Source organism: Carlito syrichta, unplaced genomic scaffold (assembly GCF_000164805.1).
Source record: "Carlito syrichta isolate Samal-C Ts95f unplaced genomic scaffold, Tarsius_syrichta-2.0.1 Scaffold305794, whole genome shotgun sequence".
Lineage (NCBI taxonomy): Eukaryota > Metazoa > Chordata > Mammalia > Primates > Tarsiidae > Carlito > Carlito syrichta.
The window spans coordinates 538,816-558,968 of record NW_007249890.1 but is presented as its reverse complement, the minus strand read 5'-3'; the positions used below and the strand labels follow the sequence as shown (position 1 = coordinate 558,968).

Here is a 20,153-nt window from a genome sequence, read left to right as displayed (position 1 = left end):
TCTGTCAAGCTTTCTATGTCAACCTCCCTTAATTTTTTAATGACTTATATCTATGCATTTTAGATTTAAACACTGAAAGTACAAGAGCTATTTATGTATTTGTAAGTTATAAAGATGTAACAGTAAAGCAAAAGCCTAAGAACTCCAAGTCAGCTTAAGAAACAAAATATTACTAGTACCCCTGGATACTCCAAGTGACCCTTTCTCCTCAATCCCATCTTCCCCCTCTCTTCCATAAGAAAATCTTTATAGTAATTATTGTTTATTTGGTCTTCTAATTTTACCACATGTACAAATATATCTTGATGTATTTTTTGGTTCGGTGATCTTTTTAATTTTATAAAAATGAGCCGGGCTCAGTGGCTCAGCCTGTAATACTGCCCATTGGGAGGCTGAGGTGAGCGGATTGCAGTCTGCGAGTTCGAGACCCGCCCTGGCAACTTGGCGAGACCTCATCTCTAAAATAAATCAAAAAAATTAGCCAGGTGTGGTAGCGTACACCTGTAGTTCCAGCTACTTGGAAGGCTGAGGCAGAAGGATCATCTGAGCCCAGCAGGTCGAGGCTGCAGTGGCCGGGAACGGCCACTGCACTCCAGTCTGGGCGACAGAGTGAGACTTCAACTCAAAAAAAAAAAATTTTTTTATAAAAATGGAATAATACTATATATATATATATAATACTATATGCATGCTTCCCTTCCCCTCAAATTTTAGATTAATTCATGTTGATGCATGTAGCCACAATTCATTTATTTTTATTGCTGTATGGTATGCACATTTCTCTATTAATAAACTAGTCTATATTTATCCCTTCTCCTGCTGATACAGTACATTTTTAGGCTTTATAAAATTGTCCAATTTCATTTTACCAAAGGAATTCAATATATTGAAAATATCACTTGGAAAAATTTCTAAAATGTCTGACATATGTTTAAAATAAATATAAATCAGAAGTATTTTTTGTTTTTGTTGTTTATTTTTTTGAGATGATAATCTCATTCTGTTACCCAGGCTGAAGTGCAGTGGTGCAATCACAGTTCACTGTAACCTCGAGTTCCTGGGTTCAAGCGATCCTGCTGCCTTAGCCTCCTGAGTAGCTAGGACTACAGGTGTAACCCACCCCTTCCAGCTAATTTTCTAATTTTTTGTAGAGATAGGGTCTCACTATGTTGCCCAGGCTGGTCTCAAACTCCTGGCTTCACATGATGCTCCTGTCTCAACTTCCCAAAGCTCTGGGTAACAGGCGTGAGTCACTGTGTCTAAACTCTACAGCTAATTTCAGAGCATCTATAGGTAATGCATATGTGTAAAATAGTACATTTGGAATCAAAAATGCAAAACAAAATCAAATCAGAAGAGTTCTCTAACTAGTACATGGGTGATACTCAGTAAATATTTACTAGATGAGTTAACTAACTTACAATTTATAACATGTATACAGCAGAATCTGCAAAAAAATTTCAAAACAAACAGAAGGATTCAAGAAATACTTATTATGTATCAATTTATAAACTATGTATACGTTATATATAATACATAAAAATATGTGGTATATATTTTTAAGTTGTTATTCAAGGGACATTTTTGTTTCCATCTAAGAGATAATCTATAAAAGTTTTCTGCAAACTTCAAATACCTCACACTGTTTTTGTTTTGTTTTTTTCAAATACCTCATACTGTTAATCTCAATATTGTTTTAAATATGAATCCTAGGTCAACTTAGAATTTGAAGGAGAAATGATAAAATCGGGCTCAAAGGTAACATGGCATCTAGCCATGATTTTTATACCATATTCCAAGAAATCCTTTTAGAAGGTAAACTGCAGAGGGAATGAGCACCTTCACCCTCAGTTCAATTTGATTAGCTGCTCTCTGATCTGTCTTATCAACTGGGCTTTTGCAAAATTATGCTTAAAATGTGAACAATTTTAAAATTCACATATTAGTGGTTATAGAAAAGATCTCTGAGCCAATACATAATACGGGTTTGGGTTCTAGCTTTGTTACTTAAGAACTGTATGATCTTAGGTAAATAGCTTTACCTCTCTAACTTTTATTTCTTCATTTAAAAAAAGAAAAAAGGAATCACCTATTGTAGGTGATCTTTTAAATTCATTTTACCTCTAAAAAGCACCTAACTTTCAACTAGGGTATGTCTCGCCATATACCATGTCAAAAGCTTTAAGGAAGGGCTTTGAGGTCACCTATCCTAACTCATTCATTTTATAAATGTCCAAGTCAACCCTAGCAGAAACAGTGACCAAAGTACTCTGAGAAGCAAGCTAATTATATACACTGATACACACCAGATTTAGAATACCTACAGTTTTCCTAATATTTTCAGAATGAATCACCATATCTGACCAGAATATTTCTAGCCAAAAGTAAAGTTACATCTGTACTTCTCCCACAATCAAGCTGCTAGAACTTTTCCAATTCAAGTTACTTGTCAAAATGAGAAAAGTACTGTTGATGAAAATTTCTTTGAAAACATACTTACTCAGATCAGACACTTGGCTGATTATATTTTTCCTTGATATGGTTTGAAGGAATTTCAACTTTGGTATTTCACTTTATTCATGTGAAATAGTACTCATAGGAGAAAACATGAGTTTGCTTACCCATGATCTTTTTTCAGTGCTTCTACGATGCACAGCAATTCAATAATCTGGGCTCGAAGTTCATCCAGGGAATTTTTTTTCCCATCATCTGCTTCATTTGCTTTAGCTTTGATTTCTAATGGAGTCAGGAAAGCTGTTGCATTTGTTTTAGAAGCACTTGGAAGTGTTGAAAGGTACGCCGATGGCTGAAAATATAATAAAAATATTTTTCCTATTTTATTTATATCTTATTTAAATTCAAAAGGTTTTCATAGCAAGAAGATAAACAGTAATACTCAAGATAAAGGGCAAATTTGGAAATTCAAACAACAGTTTGATGTTCATAACTAGAAAAACCACCAGACAACCAAAGAACACATTTGTAATAACTAGTGGGTTTTTGAAAATGCAATAGCTTTATTAAAAGAAGAAAAACACATCAGATGTATCTTATGGATGATATGCCTAGTGTAGCATCCAGATGCAAGAATATCTCAGCATTATTAAAGTGCTATTTTGACCTTCCATTATATAATACTTACTGTTTACAATATACAAAGAGATTCACTTAAAAATAATTATGGGCCAGGCACAGTGGCTCAGCCTGTAATCTCAGCACTTTGAGAGGCCAAGGTGAGTGGACTGACTGAGCCCACGGGTTCAGTACCAGCCCTGTTAACTTGGCAAGATCTCATCTCTACAATAAATCAAAAAAATTAGCCAGGTGTGGTAGCATGCGCCTGTAGTTCTGGCTACTTGGAAGGCTGAGGTGGAAGGATCGCCAGAGTCCAGCAAGTCGACACTGGGGTGGCCTTGAGTGTCCCACTGTACTATAGCCTAGGACAGAGTGAGACTCCAACTCAAATAATAATAATAATAATAAAGAAGAAGAATTTAGTAAGTTTATGGAAAAGTCATTAAAATGAGTCTACAGTCTGGTACCCTTTAGCATTTCACTAAAACAACAGCAAGTTGTTTTAGTAAAATTTTAATGCATGGCTGACAGCTGAGAGAATCAGACTACTACTTACCAAAAAGTCCTGAAATGATATTGAGGAATAATTTAGGAGAAAATATGACCTTTTAAAAAATATGTGTCATTTGTGGTAAAACTATGTTAAATGAAAATAACAAAAGTTTTGAAAAGACACTTAACACACTGTCATAGATAAAGGATCCATGTACAGTATTCTGCCATTCATTTCAGTACATATTGAATATATAATTATGATGCTAAGCGCCAAGCTAGGTAAGGAATATTTAAGTAATGATTTCTGACCTTAAGTCTGTATGTTTAGTGGGAAAATAAAACAAAATTTATAAATAGATCTATGGACTATGTAACACTTATAGTATTCACTTAAAATAATACAAGTTCTTCTAAAACATCTGCAGCCAATTGTCTAAGTTTAACAACTCAATTTTCAGCAAGCATTATTTCTTGGCAGAAGATGAAATCCTTCTTAAAGAATATCTTAATTTTGATGTTCACAAAGAATCCTAGAAATTACACAAATCTTAGACCACAATGCACCTCACCTTTGGAGAGTAGCATGTATCCTTTTTGAATTCAGATGGCTTTAGGTTGGCACTATCCTCTTCTTTTGGTAACTTCAAGATTTTTTCTGGGCTTTGAGTTGGCTGAATAATTTTTTAAAACAACAAGAGACAGAATAGACCAAAGAAGGAAAAGGTAGTAAGCATTTGGATAATAAAGCAAGTAACATTTATGGGGTTTTTTTCAGCTGCTACTGTTCGTGATAGTCCATTACTGTTAACAGGATGCCAGAAAATTTCAAGTTCAATAATATATTTGCATATCTTCAGGGCAACAAACTTGCTTCTTACCTGCAAATAATTTATTCACTTAGGTAATTTAAAAGTACTGTAATGCTTAACAGCTATATATTAATATGAAAGTACCACCAGTATTCCAGGCAATGTAGAGAAAGCATAAACAGAAGTTATACATTTAGACCAAGGACAAATAGTATAAAAACATGGAATATTTCAGGAGAAAATTTTTTCTCAATTTTTCCTAAAATGACTATCTACTGTTCAGTTCTATCACTGCTGTTGGACAGATACATTAAACAGGTTCTTCTTGTCCTGCTTTGACTCTGTGCTCTATATTTACAGTATAATGACAACAACTTCTTTCTTTCAATTCTATAACCTTCCATTGTAGGCTCTACTGAAATGAACATCTCTCTCCCCCTCTATCTCCTTAAATATTAGCATTTTCTGTATGCGTAGAAGTATAGCAGCTATCTTTCTGATTTTTAAACTTAGGTGGAGCTATAAACCCTTTCTCAATCTCATCTTCAGATGGACTCTGTATTTGCTAAATGCTCTGGGTTTTACAACAGCAAGCGTAACTCACAGAATGTCCACCATTGAAGCGGCCAGGCAATCTTCTTCCAGGCATCTTTGGTCTATTTGCAGTGAGATGATGCAAGTTTTCTGAGGAAGCTATGTCATCAAAATTTACAACATCTAGAGAATAAAAATAAACATTATCTACTAAGAGATAACTGTACCTTTTAAAAGGTGAAAAATAATGTTTTGATTTTTTGGACAAACTATAAATTAAAGAGTGCCACCACTTTGAAGGACTCACAAGTTGACCTGTGCTTTTCATATGCATTTGGAAAACAACACTTGCCCTTAAAAGAAAAACAAACAGCCTCTTTACCTAATACATTATATCATATATGACTTTTATATTAACACTATATGGGTTATATTTCCAACAGAGACTTAGATCTCAACAAGAAGTTAATATTGAAAAACAAATCTGTATCAAAAATTGTAGTAACATAAAAAACTGTCAACTTACGTTCTTGCTTATTTAAAAAAATCTACTTCTTAAACTCATAATAAATTACAAGATATAAAAAACTTTATTTTTAAGATTTGTTTTAAACTTCAAGTAGTGAAATAAATTCAAATGTTGAGAATTTGACTATATCTGGCAACCTGCTGCTTTCCATTTGCCTCTCTCACTGTAAAGAGAAAGCATGATTTAATGTGCTATTATATATATATATATATATATATATATATATGGATGTGTACAGTATGTTATAGCTGGAACTCAAAACAGTTTACTGCATCTTTGCTTAGATATAACTATGTTTAGTAATCATAGGATAGTTAAAAATCTAGGCAAAACAGATACCAAAGGAAAATGGTATATAAATTACCAACTTGCTTCCATGCCACCAAAGGCTGACTGATCTTTGACCCAATTACTTGGGTTGAAGGACAAATCTATGGGTAATTCTTATCTCTGAAACAACGGTTATATAATACCTTGCCTTTTTCTAGATGACCCAGAAAGTCTTGCTAAAGGAATTTCATGAACTTTGAAGCCCAGATATCTATATGTGCTACAAGAATCCTAAGGGTAACTTCCACTGTCAGTAAACCTTCCTTAGCCCAGAATCCAAACTCAGAATATTAACCACAGCCAAAACAGAAGAGCAGGTATCTCTGGTCTAATCTTCCAGGTCTGGAGTCATTCTTTGTATTACCATCTGCCTAGATGTTTATAACACTTTCTGACAGATATTTAGATGTCCCAACTCAGTTATTTGCTATTTCTTAAAAGAGACCTAAAGACATCATCACCAACCTCAAAACTTATTCATTAATTTTGATATTCAAAATAGCTTATTTAGATAATTTTTTTTAAAGGAATGGAGGACACGAAGGTAAGGCAGAAAAGAAAGCATCACTGTTTGGCAATATGCATTTTATAACAACCAGAAGTACTGTTGATTTTTTTCCATCAATTACTGTGTTTTCCCCTGGATCAAGTCAATTAGCTAATTCATCAAAACAGACACTCTTAATATGCTCAGTTTAATTTTTGTTTTGAGCCTTTTGATAACTGTGTTAAGTAATTATAAAATGTAACAAGCCATAGTAAGAAATAAGTGACTTTAGTGGAAAACTTATTATGTAATCTGAATAGTCTGAATAAAAAAATATATTTAAGTATGTCTTTTTATTTGCAAATTTAAATAAACAATCAGTATTTTTAAAAGATACTAACATGTTGTACTTTGAAGGATTAAAAGTTGCTTTTTACACTGATAAGTGTGCATTAACAACCCACAAAAAAAAATTCTTAGAAAATACAATCCAATCGTTTTGGCCTGTAGAGATTATTTTCAAATGCATATTTAAGCAACTTGAAGAAAGGAAAACAAAACAAAACAAAAAAAACAGGAAAAGACGAAGAGAAATGAAACTGAAAGGGTAAATAAAACATAAATTTACAAAATTATACACCATGCTAATGCAAAATGTCTTCTGTATGGTCCAGTTTGAACTACAACATCAAGACAAATAATTTGACTATTCTAGAACTCTCTCAGGTTCTCCATTTAAGCCATTAGGTTAGTAAAATGAACAGTGCACATTTTGGACTCATGGCATATCTAAAGGCTTTTAAATTTACCTAAGAGTGATAACAATGGCCTTAGACTGTATACATGGCATTAAAGGCATTACAATCACTTATCTCTTGCAATCACACTTGTCACTCTACCAACCACTTACACTTCTACATGCTGCCAGGAAGACATGGAATTTTTAAAACTCAAAATAAAACATCCAATGGGGGGGTAAATAAACTGATTTTTATGATTGCCAATTTCCTTTTTAAAAAAACACAAAAAACTTTTAACAAAAGAATACTGTAAACGAATCAGGATAATTTTTCCAAAATGAATTTCATTATATTTTAAAATGGAAAACCAAAAGGGTTAGAATAAATAGACAGACAAACATGTACACCTTCAGTAAAATTACAAAGAAAAATCAATGTGCACCACCTATTTATACTGAAAATATTATTTTGATTTCTCGTATAAATTTTCATCTTACCAAAATGGAGAAGGGTAGAATAATTTCCTGACACGTAAGAAGGGAAACATGGCAAACAGGCTAGGAAACAAAATCTGGAAAGAAAAGTCAAGGATAGAAATGTCTAGAAAAAAGACTAAACCAAAAAATTATTTTACAAAACAGGAAAAAGGAACAGTAGTAGAATGAATAGAACCATTTCAATGTTCAGCATATAAGTATTTACTTAAGATGTATATTAGATTTTAGATTCATTCCTTTGTCTTTCAAAAAGAAAAATTAAGATTAGTATTAATTTCAATATACATTAAAGCTAGAAAGAAGCCTTGTCTTATTACTCACTGAACACCAAGACAGCTTTCCAAAACGAATGTCTTAGTGCTTTAAGAGATCAGAGTAATAAACCAGTAATAGTGACATTTCATAACATAGTTGTAACTAAAATTAAACTACCTTTTAGTCAAATTTTAGTCTTTAGCACATGACAGAAGTTAAAACTAAAGAGGCTATTTTAATTCTATGGTATCACAAAGAAAGATATGCCGAGTATTTTTAAATACCTCAGAATAAAAATATGACTCAACAAAATCTTTAAATATCTCCTACATATATAAATAAGAATTCACTAATGCCTTATGTGTGATACTCTATAATATGATTTGATAAAGAAAACTATTATTAGAAATTAAATTTTTTTAGATCCTTGCTTAAACACAAGTTTACTTTTTATAGTATATGCTACTCAATAGGCATCTACTTTAAAAATTCCACCATGAATTCTTTCTGGAAGAAATAAACGAGTAAATACTGAAAAAGTTTAAAAAAATAAATCAACTATCAATGTAACTGAAAAGAATGTGTTTCCTTATTCAAAAATAAATGCTTTGGGGTCAAATAATATATGTTTCTCTAAAATTTCCTTTTAATCATATAAGCATTTATCACAGAAAAACAATCCAAATACTCTAAGGAAACATTCTAAGGAAACCTCATCAGCTGGGCTTTCTCAATGCAATAGCTATGCTAGCATTAAATTTTCTATCTTGTATTTTAAAATTAATTTGAAAATAATTTTACTTTTCAGCAAATTTACTATTTTTGAAATATTCGGAACTTGCAAACTGTATAATTAATTAGTAGTGGTAGTAAGATTCTCCTTAAACTCATTTTTGAGGAAGTATTTGAAAAAGAATGTTAAACATGATTCTTAACAGATCTTCAATTTATAGCACCATATTATAAATGAGAATATATATGAATAAATTCAAAAGTTACTTCATGTCATTAAAAAAAGAAAATTTGAATGCTCTAAGTTATGTATTTCTTACATGTACAAAAGCCACAATCTGTATTTGCATACATAACTATTTTGTATATACATATACAAATATTTATATGTGGCTTTACAAATGAGAATACCATCAGGAACTTATATCCTTTATAAATTAGAACAAAAGCAAAATGAGATGAGTTTAACAATAGAAGAGGGAGGAAAGAAGGAAAAAACACATTTGCAATAACTTCCATGTCAGGTAATCTAATCAAGGCATAGAAGACATACCAAATCATTAAATAGTTAAGGGAGAAAAACAGATTAGGAAGCGTGCTATGACCAATCAGCTAATAAATAAAATCTTTATTTTCTTACAGCAAAGTCAATATACTTTCTACTATACCATTTTACCTCAAATTATTATTTTATATAATAATGAAACTCTCAATAAGAGGTTTTCATATATGCCTTAAACTTCTTAAAACTCACATGTAATAGGCTAGTTTCATACACTATTTTTTAAATGTAAAAACCTCACACTAAGCCAAAAATATAAACTAAACTGTCTCAACCTAATGTCAAATTTTAGACTGTATTTGAGCCACAATACATATTTGTTCAAGGTATTAACATTTTCATAGAACACTTTTACATTTCAAATACTAGGAGAACACATGATATTATACTTTTACAAGGTAATAAGAAAGAGGCTAATAAGAAAGAGGTGCTAGTACGAAAGAGGCTCTAAATTTATGTTTAGGACATAAGCTATTTGCTACTATCAACTATAGGTTTAATATTAAAGTGCTACTGTGCCTAAAACACTACTTACACTTGCTCAGTAAATATCTGGCACTTAACATGAATATTTTCTGAACATTTTCCCAACATTTATATTTTCTGAACTTTACAGGATTATAAGAGAGGTATAGCAAAGGTAGGGCAACTAAATGGAAGGAATAAAGAACAGCAGCCCAGACATTAACTGTTAGTTTTCTGTAAGTCTCACCATCTCTAAGATTATTTCCTTATTTATGTGAAGAAAAAAACGAACCAGAAATAAATAAGAAGTTTCCAAGACCTGTTCCAAAAAGCCTCATTGTCTATTTAAGTGAAGAATAAATGACAGCAATGAATAAAAGACAAGAAAGGGGCAAAAAACCCAAGAAAGTAAAATTGTTATGTGCATTATTTTTTACTAGAAATGTAGAAAAGCAAACAAAAATTGTGATTTTATATGATTCAGTTTTTAAAAAGTGAAAATTTGTTTTAATTACCTAAATTACTTTCAAATTTCCGCCAGCTTGAAATAAACTAAATAAAGCAAATGTTCAAGAATACAAAGCCATCGGATAATATGGGTTCCAAATGTTATTCCCTCAACTCGCAAACAGACTCCATCAACATGTATGTATATATTTTTTGAGTCGGGATCTCACTCCTTTCCCCAAGTTGGAATGCAGTGGCATGATCACAGTTCACCACAGCATCGATCTCATGGGCTCAGGTGATTCTCCCAAGTCAGTCCACCGAGTAGCTAGAATTACAGGCCCTCACCACCACGCAAGGCTAATTTTTTCGGTTTTTTATAGAGACGAGGTCTTGCTATGTTGCCCAGGCTGGTCTCAAACTCCTGGGTTCAAGCAATCCTCCTACCTCAGTCTCCCAAAATGTTGGGGTTTAAAGGCATGAGTCATTGCACCCAGCCTCCATCAACGTTTATAACTTCTATGATAAAGATCCCAGAAAACTGTGAAAATTCAAAATATAATGGAAATACTTTTTTTCTTCCAGATTTAAAAGTGTACAAATAATCTGCTTCTCTTCGACTATTACTTTTGAAACACATTTCTGTCTATATTTTAAGCCAAACAGAAAAAAATATGAAGTGATAAAATTAACTTTTTACTACAAACTCAATAAAAAATAAAAATTTTTAAAAACAAACTTTTTTTCATTGCTTAATAGTAAACAAGGACAATTTTTACCAGATAAAACAATCTGAATATATTTCAGTGAATTCCTCTAAAATACAATAAAAAATCTCAATTTCCAGAAATCAGCAGTGAATACAGCTTCATTCAGAGCAAGTAAGATCCAAATATGACACAAGGATCTATAAAATATTCATGTTAAAAAAAATAAAAGGAGGCCATACTTAAGTCAGAGCTTTTGCATTGGCAAACTGAAAAAATAAGATCACTTGAAAAAATCTGAAACTCTAACAGCGTATTTTACAATAAGGTGACAAAAAACATCTAAGTGTAAACTGGCCTAAGTTTTAAATGTAAATATAAAATGTTAACACTCAAGCTAAACAATATATCAAGAGATTAAGGGTTTTTTAGAAGAACATCACAGAACACTTTATATAAAAGAAATTTTTATTTATGTGATCTCGTATATTTGATGCATTTGTAGCTTATTTTATCTAGACACAAAACAGTGAAAATAGCATCTGCTTCCTAGAGTTAATGTAAAAGATAAAATAAGAACATATATGAGAAAGTGCTTTGAAAAATGTAAGAAGTCAAAAAACAAATGCAAAGCACTATACTACCACAATGTGGTAATATAACACAATGTTTTTGATCAAGACCTATATCAAGACTTCTCTGCTTCAAGTTTTTCACTTTAAAACTAGCAGGTATAAAAGACCAGGAGGAAGTACAGACTAGACAAATAAAGATGATTTAAATGAGTGAAAAAAAACCCTAAAGCCCTAAGAAACAACATTTATCTAAAGAAGTGAAACCTGCTGACTTTATATAGAGTAATAAAAAGTATATTTTCCTGTACTGACAACAAAAGTATCTCCAGATCAAGAGGATACAATTTTTTAAGTCTTATCAAATGTAATCTAGTGCTGGTACTGAAAGTCTATGTCATTATTAAACTTTTAAAACTACAATGTATTCATATCTGCCTGAATTAGGTAGTATGGTCATTCTAGTATGAAGAGATAAATAATAGATGGATAAACTTTTAGCCTCTATTTCAGTCCTCCGAGCAGTATGAATACTTATCCATTTCAGTCTTCTGATCATGAAGAAACTGACTAGTAAGGACCAAAATATTTCACCTATTTAAGTTTATTTTTCTACTAAATTTTAAACAATCTTCAACTATGTAACTTCCACAGTATCTTTCCACACACAAGCTGCATACACATCTCTTATTTTAAATAGTTCCTGAAAACGATACTGACAACTTTTTTTGATGCACCACCTTTGTCCATGCTGATTTACCTGTTTCTTTGGAGCTCCTTACTGTAAATGAGTCAAGGTCAACTGATTTTGGTCTAAGTGGCAACTGTTCGAAATCTAACTTTGGTTTTGATACTGGCTCAGTTTCAAATTTTGATGAAAGAGTAGAAACTTCCCCATTAATCCTGAAATAAGAAAAACACATGTAAAAATCATTTGTAAACATAAGAAAAACATGGCCTTTTTAAAAAAAATTGTGATTTAATGACATTAAAGATTGTACAATATAATACTGCTTAATTTCTGTTCTATAAAACTATTTCCATAAATGTAAACCTCTAACCTAAGACTGATGACAAAAAATCAGAAATGTTAAAACAGTTAATTAAGTATAGCCACCTATTATAAATACAAAATTAACATTTAACAGGGAATTATTACAGAAAAAATATGGAAAAACAGTTAAAAATTAAAATGCAACAATGAAGGGACTGCTATGAAGGTAAGCAATAGTGCTAAGTTGAAATGTACAGAATGCTCCCCCTTTTTTTTTTTAAAGTGTATTGGTATGTTCTGATAAAGGGTTGTGGATGGAAGGGCTGTAGTAGAAGGAGCTTCCTCTCCTAGAGCTCCTACTGCATCTAGGCAATCAGCTGTTCATGCACATCACGAGGAAAGAGAGCAGTGAGTCCTTTGTCCTGGGTGGCCCATCATGCTCTGAGACTGTCCCTCCAACCAGGAAACCTTCAGAGAGTTACGAACCAGGCCAATGTTACCCTAGACAGCCTGTCCGATAGCCTTAAGAGTCCCATCCTCCACCACAGCAGTACCTGCTTTCTTTCTGAAAAAGCATCAGACTGAGAACTTCACCATACTTTTGCAAAAGCTACCTACCAGAGGACGTCTCTGGAATAGCTGCCTGTTGACTCATTGTTCCTACACTCCATTTTAGTTTTCATTTGAAGTTTGTTTGCCTTTAGTATTTTCTGCCTTTCCTCTTAAACTCTGGTCAAGTTCTGGTATATGTACTCTGGGTCAGATTCTGAGGGTCTTCCATCTGCCAGGAACACTTCACATAGGCCTCCGATCTCTTCCTGTGGAATACTCGTGCTTCTGCTTTCCTCCTCAACCACCTGGGCCGGGGCCTGCAGTAAATCTTCGCTTTCTTCCATTTCTCATCAAGTCTCCAGGTCCTTTCTGTTGCCTGATACTTGGCTTTCCTAAACTTGTCATATGCAGCCCTGACTGCAACATTGTCAGTAACTCCAAGGTCTGAAAAAGCTCGTAGGAAATTTCAGCTGCTCCGTCATTATCTGGATTTTCATCTGGGTGACAGGAGAGGGCCTTCTGGCTATATACCTTCTTCATCTCTTGGTCAGCAGTCTACTCCTTGATGCCTAGTAAGTAGGCATTCAGGTCCATGTGTAAGAGTTCCATGGTCACTGCCATGGTTCCAACCCTGACTGGATTTTTACTACAACTCCCAACTGCCTGCTCATGCAAAGAGATTGCCAGTATAGTGGACAAAATGGTGCTTAGTCCCCTGGAACTCTTGCATTTTAATAATCAGAGCAGGCAGAATGGCAACAGTCCCCTGGAACTTTTGCATTTAATCATCAAGGCTCCAATCAAATAGCCAGAACTTGCTTGTGATCTTTGTGTATATACCCAGCTCTCAAACTTGTTTTTATTCTCAAAACTGAAATAAATTTTAACTTTTCAAAAAGATAAAAGATTAACAAATGGTGGCAAAGATGTGGAGAAATGGTAACCTCAGCACATTGTGGGTGGTAATATAAATTAATGCAGCCAATACTGAAAACAGAATGGAGGTTGCTCAAAAAGTTAAAAATAGAACTACTTTATGGCTAATATATAGAGTATATAGCTAAAGGAAATTAAATCAATATGTCAAAGAGATATTTGCACTCTCATGTTTATAGCAACATGATAGCCATTATATGAAAGCAACCTAAGTGTCAAGAAATGAATGGAGGAAATGTGGCATATATAAAGAACGGAATACTATTCTGTCATTAAAAAAAAAAAAAAAAAAGAAGGAAATCCTGACATTTGAGACAGCATGAATGACTCTGGAAAACATTATGTTAAGTGAAATAAGGCAGGTACAAAAAGACCAATACTACATGTTCTCACTCATATGTGGAAACTAAAAAAGTTGATCTTATAGAAGTAAAGAGTAGAATAGTGGTTACCACAAGCTGGGGTGGCTGAAGGTGCACGGTTTGAGGAGGATGCTGCTCAAAGAATACATAATTACAGTTAGATAGGAGGAATAAGTTCAAGAAATCTATTGTAGAGTATAGTGACTATATTTAATGACAATATACTATATTCCTGAAAAGTGCTAACAGAGTGGACATTAAGTGTTCTCATCATAAAAATTATATGTGAGGTAATACAATTGTTAATTAGCTAGACTTACCCATTCCACAATATATTTATACTTCAAAACCTCATGCTGTATACAATAAATACATACAATTTTATATGTTAATTTTTAAAATAGGGAAAAAAAGCAAAAATCCTGTCAGATTTAGAAAGACAATAGAGCTATTTAGGTCAAAGGTGAGTAAATCAATAGGCTAATTCAAAATTAGGTAAAACTCACTTAGCTACAGGAGGGGGTGGAGGAACTGGTTTTTCAGGTCGCTTTGAATACACGGTTCCAGAAGATCTCAATAAATTATTGGCTTTAGTGGGTGGAGTAGGCTTCTTGGGTGGGACTTGTGGAGCTGCTGGTTTGGAAGGTTTCTGTTCCAGAGCTGATTTTTCATCTGAGATTTAAAAACATTTAACAAGTTATTAACTATCAAAATTATCTAGGTTTTCTGTCTATTTCTATGGTCAATGTTAGTCTGGAAAAGTGTGAGACAGAACGGATATTAACTTTCAATACTTGTGAACGTATGTAGTTTTATTTATTTTAAAGTTATATTTTAATATAATGTGCATAAATAGCTAAAAATAAAGTTTACTTTGGTAGGGAGGAAAAGTAATAATAAGTTTCTAATTAATGAATAATGACTGCTTTTTATTGTTTTGAGTCTCCTTGGCTTTTAAGGGTAGTATTCTATCTCAGTTATAACCACATATAACTTTAAACAGAAAATTAAATCTAGACTACTCTCTGAAACTAAAATATATGAAGCTGAAAACAAGCAGAACTCTAGTGTCATGTAACATTCTCATTTTTAAAAAATCATGGCCAGGCACGGTGGCTCTGGCAGGGCACAGTGGCTCACACCTATAATCCCAGCACTCTGGGAGGCTGAGGCAGGAGGAATGCTCAAGCCCAGGAGTTCGAGACCAGCCTGGACTACAATGAGACCTTATCTCTACAAAAAGAAACCAAAAAATTAGCTTGCACTACAGGTGCATGCCACAGGGGAGCTGAGGCAGAAGGACCACCTGAGCCCAGAAAGCTGAAGCTATAGTGACCCATGATCATGCCACTGTACTCCAGCCTGAGTGACAGAGTGAGACCCCAACTCAAAAAATAACAATCATCATCGTCATCATCATCATCATCACAAAAAAATCAAATGTTAAAAGAAATTGAGGCTAAAGTGATCAGCCACAGATGAGAGAATACAGATTTATAATTCTCACTATTGTACCAAGAATTTTATTAACACCATTTCATCATTTAATAATGCAATGAAACATATTTCTATTTGACAGATTTTTTAAAATATGATGGAAAAAACAATAAAAATAATTTTATGCTAGGCTAATAACAATTTTATCACCAAAAAGGCACTAAACACTCTTAGTACTACACATGGCATACTTGCTTTCTGATCTTTCAGTTACTAAGAACAGGTATCAAACTGACATGTGCACATGTGAAGAGGTCATGATACAGCAGACAACTAAAATGTAGGATAGGGCATATATCCCAAAATAAGAAACTCCTAAGTGCAATACTGAGTAGTTTTCAAAATGTTCTTGGTCTTTGAAAAGAATGTCTATCACTGGATAACAAGTTTAAAATAACATTTCATATCAACCAGAAACTGACACCACAGGCTATAAGATAAGCCCTTCCCTAAAAATTATAAGTGTCACCTCACGACAACAAAAATACTATATACGATTAACTCAGTTTTGTCACTTATTTAATGGCTCCCTTGGTTCATGCAAAAATATAGCTCAATCTATTAAAACTCTGGTCACTATCTGGTACTAAAATCTATTTTCATATGGCTTCAGCATATAACAACATAGTATATAATTATACTAACAGCAGTAAAAGTCCAACTCTCCAATTCTGACCATAATGAAATAAAGCTATCTTTAGTTATAACAACCAAACTTGAATTTCTAGAAAATATAAAGAAAAATGTTTTATACAAAATACCAAGAAAAATGTCAAAAGATAAACAGAGGCTCACTGAGTATACTTCTTTAACAGATATAGAAGGTCAGGCGTGGTGGTTCACACCTAATAATCCCAGCACTTTGGGAAGCTGAGGTGAGAGGACTGCCTGATCCCATAGGTTCAAGCCCAGCCTGGGCAACTTGGTGAGAGCTCATCTCTACAATAAATCAAAAAATTAGCTGGGTGTGGTGACGTGTGCCTGTAGTTCCAGCTACTTAGAAGGCTGAGGTGGAAGGATCACCTGAGCCCAGTAGGTCAAGGCTGCAGTGGCCATGAGCATGCCACTGTACTCCAGTCTGGGTGACAGAGTGAGACTCCAACTCAAAAAAAAACAATCTCAACAACAAAAAAACCCACCAGATATAGAAATAACAGTGAAATCAATCCTGCTGTGTTATTCTAAAACAAAAAAAAATTTTAATTTTCATGGAAATCAAAAGGTAACAAACATCAGATTCATCATTCCTAGTATCTGCATTACTAAATCAACTATAATGTTGATTTATTATATTACTAGTATAAGATGACAGTATAGTTATACACTAGATTTTGGGGTTTTTTGAGATGACATTTATAGAGCATGAAATTAACAATATTAAAGAGAACATGTCAGTGACATTTAGTATATTCACAATGTTATACAACCACCACTTCTGTCTAATTCTAAAACACTTCCATCTCCCCAAAAGATAACCCTTTTCCCATTCATCAGTTATTCCCATTCCCTCCTACATCTAACCTCCGGCAACCAGGTATTTCCCTCCTACCTTCTGTAGATTTACCTATTCTGGATACTTCATACATATGGAATCATATACTGTGTGATCCTTTGTGCCTAGCTTCTTTTACTTCGCATGTTTTTGAGGTTTATCCTTATTATAACATATAGCAGTATTTCATTTCTTTTTGGTGACTAAATATTCCATTAAATATCAGGATGCCAAAAATATATATACACATTTTAAGAGATATTATCTATGTATTACTTTTCGAAGTGAATTATGGTAGCAAATGTGTAGTATGACTTTCACTCAATAGATGGCATTAACCAAATGAATGTTAGCATCACCACGCAGCAGGCAGGACCGTCAAAGAAAACAGCGGAAGCACAGCTGTCGTTTGAGGAGTGTGAGACCATTTTAAAGTGGTATTTGAAATTCAAGAACATTGTGGAAGTACAACAATGGAGGCACGAGTATGCAAAGAACCTCCAACATGCCTAACAAATGTACACATTTGTGATACGTTTGAGAGACATGGTACTGTGTGTAATGTGCACAATGGAAGATCCAGGAGACCTTGCACAGCAACAAAGCCTGTAGTAGCTCACCATAATCAGAAGTGACTGGATGCTGATGGTAACCACTTTGAGCACTTCTTGTAATTGCAGAAGTCAAACATGACTTATACTCACCTTTTGTTATGGGTATAAATACAGTAGTACAATTTTAATACAGTTTTTTTCCTTTCTTAAAATGTGTATACATTTTTTTGGGACACCCTCTGATATCAATCAAGATTTTCTCCAAACAGTACAAAGTAAAACAAAGCAACCACTCTATTATAGAAACACATATATCATCTAACCCAGGGGTCCCCAAACCCTGAGACATGGATGGGTACAGGTCTGTGGTCTGTTAGGAACTGGGCCTCACAGCAGAAGGTGAGTGGCCAGCAAGTGAATGAAGCTTCACCTGTATTTACAGGCGTTCCCCATGGCTCACATTACCATCTGAGCTCCACCTTCTGTCAGATCAGCGGCAGCATTAGATTCTCATAGAAGCGCAAACCCTATTGTGAACTGTGCATGCGAGGGATCTATATTACATGCTCCTTATGAGAATCTAATGCCTGATGATCTGAGGTGAAGCTGAGGTGGTGATGCTAGCACTGGAGAGTGGCTACAAATACAGATTAACGTTAGCAGTGAGGTTGGACTGTACAGACACCATAATAAATCAACTGCTTACAGACTCATACCAAAACCCTATCATTGAATTGCAAGTGAGTTGATGTACTTCAATTATACAGCTGCATCTGGTGGCAGGCTTTAAGTCAGAATCCAACACTTATTTTAGTCCATGAGTGGCATGCCCACTATGTTATTTACCACTTCCATCCACACCTCTTTTTTTTCTAATGGTGAGTTATATAATTATTTCATTATATATTACAATGTAATAATAGTAGAAATAAAGTATACAATAAATATTATGTGCTTGAATCATCCTGAAATCACTCCTCTCTCCAGTCCACAGAAAAATTGTCTTCCACAAAACCAGTCCTTGATGCCAAAAACGCTGGGGCTCAAATCAAGACCTCTTGTACTTCTGACCAATTGGCTATAAATAGGGGGTTCCCAAGAACCCCTCTCCTCCACGTTCGATAATTTGTTAGAAAGGTTCACAGAACTCAAAACGGCACTTTAAGATTACCAGTTTATTATAAAGGACACAATTCAGAATAGCCAAATGAAAGAGATGCATAGGGCATGGTATATGGAAAGAGGTGCACAGTTTCCATGACCTCTCCAGGTGTACCACATTCCTAGCCCACACATGTACACCAACTCAAAAGCTCTCTAAACCTTGTAGCTTAGAGTTTTTAATGGAATCTAATCACTTGGTTGTTTTCCCTGGCAGCCAGTCCCCTCATCCTTAGGGGCTTTACAACAGCAATCCAATTAATATATACTCAGGCGTGGTTAAAATGAGCTTGTTAAAAATAACAAAAGGTGCTCCTCTTATCCTATCATTGAAGAAGTTTCAAGGGTGTCAGGAGCTGTGTGCTAGGAACTAAGGACAAAAATCAAATATATATTTCTTATTATACCACAATATTACACATATCTAAGAATCTACTGTCAAATCTAAGTCCATGAAAACATACTCCTATTTTTTTTAAGATTAAAAAAAGTTTATTTAAAAGTAAATTAGAGAGAGAGAGAGAGAGAGAGAGAGAGAAAGAGAAAATTCACCTCCACAAGGTAAGGGAAGGGGCCAAAGCCAGGAAGCATGGAGACAGCCATAGCTCAAAGAGCACATGGTAATATCAGAGCCTAACAAGGCAATGGCCCAAATATAAAAGCTAAAACTCTAATGATCCTTTGTCAGTTACTTTTTGTATATGATGTGAGATAGGGCTCCAACTTCATTCGTTTGTATGTGAATACTAAAATTCTAGTTCAGCTAGAAATTTACAAAAACCAAGAGGAAACTTAGACATAAAAAAAAAAATGTCTCATGTTACCTTCCTAAATGCCCATGGAAGTATTATACAAGATATGGATATTATGATAACTTAAGATATAGAAGAGCTATCTTAATTATACAAAGAATTTTTTAATAAAAATAGCTAAAATATTCACTAACACAATACAAAATAAATATTTCATTTATTACAAACTACAGCAATATATTACAGTACTGTGTATAATAAGTTAACCCATCCATTAATTCAGATGAGGACTAGATTCCTGCTGCATGAACTGAAATGGAAAAATAAGTGATAAACAATGCTAACATCAAAGCATGAGTGATTTCAAGTGCATAAATTCTAATTTTTAAAATATCATATATTCTATTCTGTTGATCATCTGGAAATAGATTAAACACAGTACTATCCAAAATGTAGTGAGTGTATTCTTTTTTTTTTTTTTTTTGAGTTGGAGTCTCACTCTGTCGCCCAGACTGGAGTGCAGTGGCCGCTCCCGGCCACCGCAGCCTCGACCTGCTGGGCTCCGGTGATCCTTCCGCCTCAGCCTTCCGAGTAGCCGGAATTACAGGCACGCGCTA

The 20,153-nt window shown here is 33.8% G+C and overlaps 1 protein-coding gene across 1 annotated transcript in view; it reads right to left on the bottom strand.

Moving 5' to 3' along the window:
• Window positions 1-20,153, bottom strand: part of CD2AP (CD2 associated protein) — a 114,653-nt gene that overhangs the window by 11,595 nt on the left and 82,905 nt on the right. Inside the window, exons 12-16 of the mRNA XM_021714812.1 lie at window positions 14,587-14,752; window positions 11,997-12,139; window positions 4,984-5,096; window positions 4,140-4,241; window positions 2,622-2,806 (exon numbers count right to left, since the gene is read on the bottom strand). Coding sequence (XP_021570487.1) covers window positions 2,622-2,806; window positions 4,140-4,241; window positions 4,984-5,096; window positions 11,997-12,139; window positions 14,587-14,752 — 709 coding nt within the window. The remainder of the gene's footprint in view (window positions 1-2,621; window positions 2,807-4,139; window positions 4,242-4,983; window positions 5,097-11,996; window positions 12,140-14,586; window positions 14,753-20,153) is intronic.